The 3,176-nt window shown below is 52.7% G+C and overlaps 1 protein-coding gene across 1 annotated transcript; it reads left to right on the forward strand.

The window, feature by feature from the left end:
• Nucleotides 1–2,480: 2,480 nt before the first annotated feature.
• On the forward strand, nt 2,481–2,975 carry A1O7_00460 (uncharacterized protein; the record flags this gene model as incomplete). The annotated part of the gene is made up of 1 exon (XM_007754501.1): nt 2,481–2,975. The coding sequence occupies one exon, from the start codon at nt 2,481–2,483 to the stop codon at nt 2,973–2,975; it is 495 nt and encodes a 164-aa protein (XP_007752691.1).
• Nucleotides 2,976–3,176: the final 201 nt, after the last annotated feature.

Below are 3,176 nucleotides of genomic sequence, written 5' to 3' on the forward strand. Positions count from 1 at the left end.
CTCCAGGAGAAGCACTAGGCTGGATCCTTGTGCTATGCTGCGCCTGACCATTGATTAACCTAGGCACCTGGGCATCTGAGCCGCCCATTCCTGAAACCAGCTTCGAGGACTTAATCACCACCATTTCTCCCGGAGAGGAAAAGGGGATATTTCTGAAGTTTATATGGAAAATACTGACCTGGGACCCGGAAGTCAGAGCAACATCCAACGAGCTCATCCAAGATGAATGGCTCATGCGACCCGTGGATGACATGATATGGTATGTCGCTTTGTCGGAGAGGCCAAACGTGAAGAATTTGATCTAGCCATCCGAGCATTCCCAACGATTCTACTCTGGTCTCCTCGTGGATGGTCGCCGTGTAGTCAACTACGATTGTGAAGGGAGTCCGAAGGAGAGCTTCAACCGCAAAAGCCTTCGTACGTAGATTGGCGAGAGAGAAATGGCAGTCTTGCTGTACCTTAAGGGAGACAAAGAAGCCCAAATGCCTCCAGGTGACACTCCGAGACCTTTCACTGTTTTGCATTGAATGGATGCCAGCGGACGAAAGTTTTGGGCACGGCGGTCAAGACTGATGAAAGCACCCCCGAACAGGATGATCAGTCCTGCGACACATACATTAGAGAAGAAAGAGGTTTGCACAGGAATTATGCGAGTGCTGAAGGGCCGCCGAGCGAACTCCGCGGTAGGGTGCCGGTACCAGAGCTTCGTCAATATGGATCTGCAGGAATGAAATACGTGTGGCTTTACTACCCGGAAGGAATTCAGGACTGGCTTGGAGACAGTCAATGGGGCGAGGTACCAACCATGAACGTCGACTCCAAAGGTTGCGTAGATTTTCAGTCTCTTTCTAGTGGCCTGAGCCTCTGTTTTGGCTGCAGGAAGAGAGCAATGCCCTGAGGCCGGCATTTAGAAGCGGTAGATCATTCACATCTGCGAGAATGTCAAGTCCTGTATGCCAATATTGGCAGAAAAGTTCAACTGTCGTTCCGTGTGATCTGCTGGTTCCCGACTTGTGACTCAGTTGAAGGACATGATGAATTCCAGAGGGGTCTGGGCAGAGACCCAGCTAGGTATATAGTTACGGAGGCCTATGTAAACAATACGGTATTGTACGATAGGGGTATGGCCCATTACAGCCCTTGGCACTGTCTACCCTTCGGATAACCTTCCCAGTCACAGACTGACAATGTTAAATGTCACGTGAGTGAAGGGCCGGAAATATTCACTCACGTGTTGATAAGACCCCAGTAACACGTGAAGATAAGGAGGCTTGCGAGCTTACTCAAGTGAAGGATTGCAACGGGCAACGCGACCAACTCGACGCTTAGTTGGTGTGCTCCTGGAAAGATTCACTCGTCACATTGTTCTCCCTCAGTTAGCCCTGCTTCAGCCTCAGCCCAGCACTGTCCTCCAGCGGCGATCCATCAGTGATAAGAAATTGAAACCATGTTGCTCAGTTTCGCCGCATGATGGTTCGTCTCGCACAAGGTCCTTGCCGACATCCACACACCATATGAGAAAACCGGGACCTTTGACTGTTGTGTAGCATTACTGATACGAACACTCGGAGATGCATCCGCTTGCTGTTCTCGAAGCCAGGTTCACTTGAGGATGGTTTTCGTGCAAGGCCTGAAATTTGCTTTCGAGGCTCTCAAGCCACGCCGAGCCCGGAGGAAATTACCGGGCAGCACCCAGCCTCATGGGCCGCAGGTTAACCGTAACCATCACTCATTGGCTTCCCAGAGACAACAGGCCCACGCGCCTGCTCCTAGAGGCGAAAAGCGTGGTGAATGCTGTTCACCTGCGTCGTGAACTGCCATTCCACCGTCTGTCAAGCACTTCTTCTCGGGCTTTTTCGTCTGTCTGTCGCTATTCCCACGCAGTCAGTGGCACCGCAGTGGGTGAGCGAGCGGGAGCGGTCCCCCAACACGACGATCTGCGGTGGGTTGAGTTTTCAAAGTTATTTCACCGCGACCCGTTCCTGTCATTGATGTGATATGGTTACAGTGTCCCCCAGGGGAGCGCCTAGCTATAAATACTGGTCAGTGCCTCCAACAGCCGTTGCATTTGGTCGGATAACAGGTCCGGCCACGTCTGCCTTATTTGGTGCCACGGTTTTCTAGCGTGTAGACTACAATCAGCAATTATTTCGCCATTGAAGTTGACTGCTACAACCATAAAGAGTCCCGGCTCCGTTCTGAGATGGCGTCGGACTCGTAGCATGCAGCGTCCAATTCGTTGGTTCTGGTCACGACTCGCGAACACTCGACGAACTTGCGGCATACCAGATGACTTCGATCTCAAGTCCTCCCTCTTTTCATGTCGCAACCTTTAGCCCCGCGGCCGAGTCAGGCCGATGGCCTGTATGAGCCATCCTCCTCCCAACGTCCTCGCAAGATCTCCACGGCCTGTGGTGCCTGCAAGCAGCGAAAAACAAAGGCAAGCACCATGTTCATTTGTCTCTCAAATCGCTAACGAAATGCAGTGTACGGGGGGCAACCCCTGCGAGGCGTGTGCGACGAGGAGGAGTCTTTGTGTCTACGATGCCACTTCCGACCAGCGTCGTAAAATCGCCAACCAACGGAACGTCCAAGAGCTCGCCGATAAGCAACTTGACCTTGAAAAACACCAGCAGCTGCTGGGAGGAATCATCGCTACTATCAGAGCTGGCGGGTTCAGTGCAACCGAAGATCTCATCCGTGTCATTCGCTCAAGCGTCGACCTGTCGCAACTAGCCGCCCACGTGCGAAACGAGTGTCGAGCCAACATGGCGATCCAGCAGGCTTTCGAAAAGATCGACTTCGTTATCGACGGCGGTCCTGAACTGCCTTCACCATCTCAGTTGCAAGTCATGCCTGGCGACTTGGGTCCCAAGGAGAATAGTTTCGGATCCGAGGTCGACAGTGACACAAGTTCAGCAAATATTCATTCCGGCTCAAGCACGAAACCCAGCTTGGATAGACAGATGTCGTGAGCCGTGCGTCAGGGGGATTCGACGAGCCTCAGACGCAATCTCATTCGATAGGGTGTATGAATAGCTATGGCTACAAGTCGTCGGGAGCGTCGCAACACAGTCGGTGCTGCAAGCTCCTCTCTCTGGAGAAGATGACTCTGCGGAGGCGTGTCTGTAGCAATTGAGAAAGCTGCAGGCGCAACGTCCTCAGATGACGCCTTG

The sequence above is a fragment of the Cladophialophora yegresii genome (assembly GCF_000585515.1).
Source record: "Cladophialophora yegresii CBS 114405 chromosome Unknown aczIN-supercont1.1, whole genome shotgun sequence".
In the NCBI taxonomy this organism is placed as follows: Eukaryota; Fungi; Ascomycota; class Eurotiomycetes; order Chaetothyriales; family Herpotrichiellaceae; genus Cladophialophora; species Cladophialophora yegresii.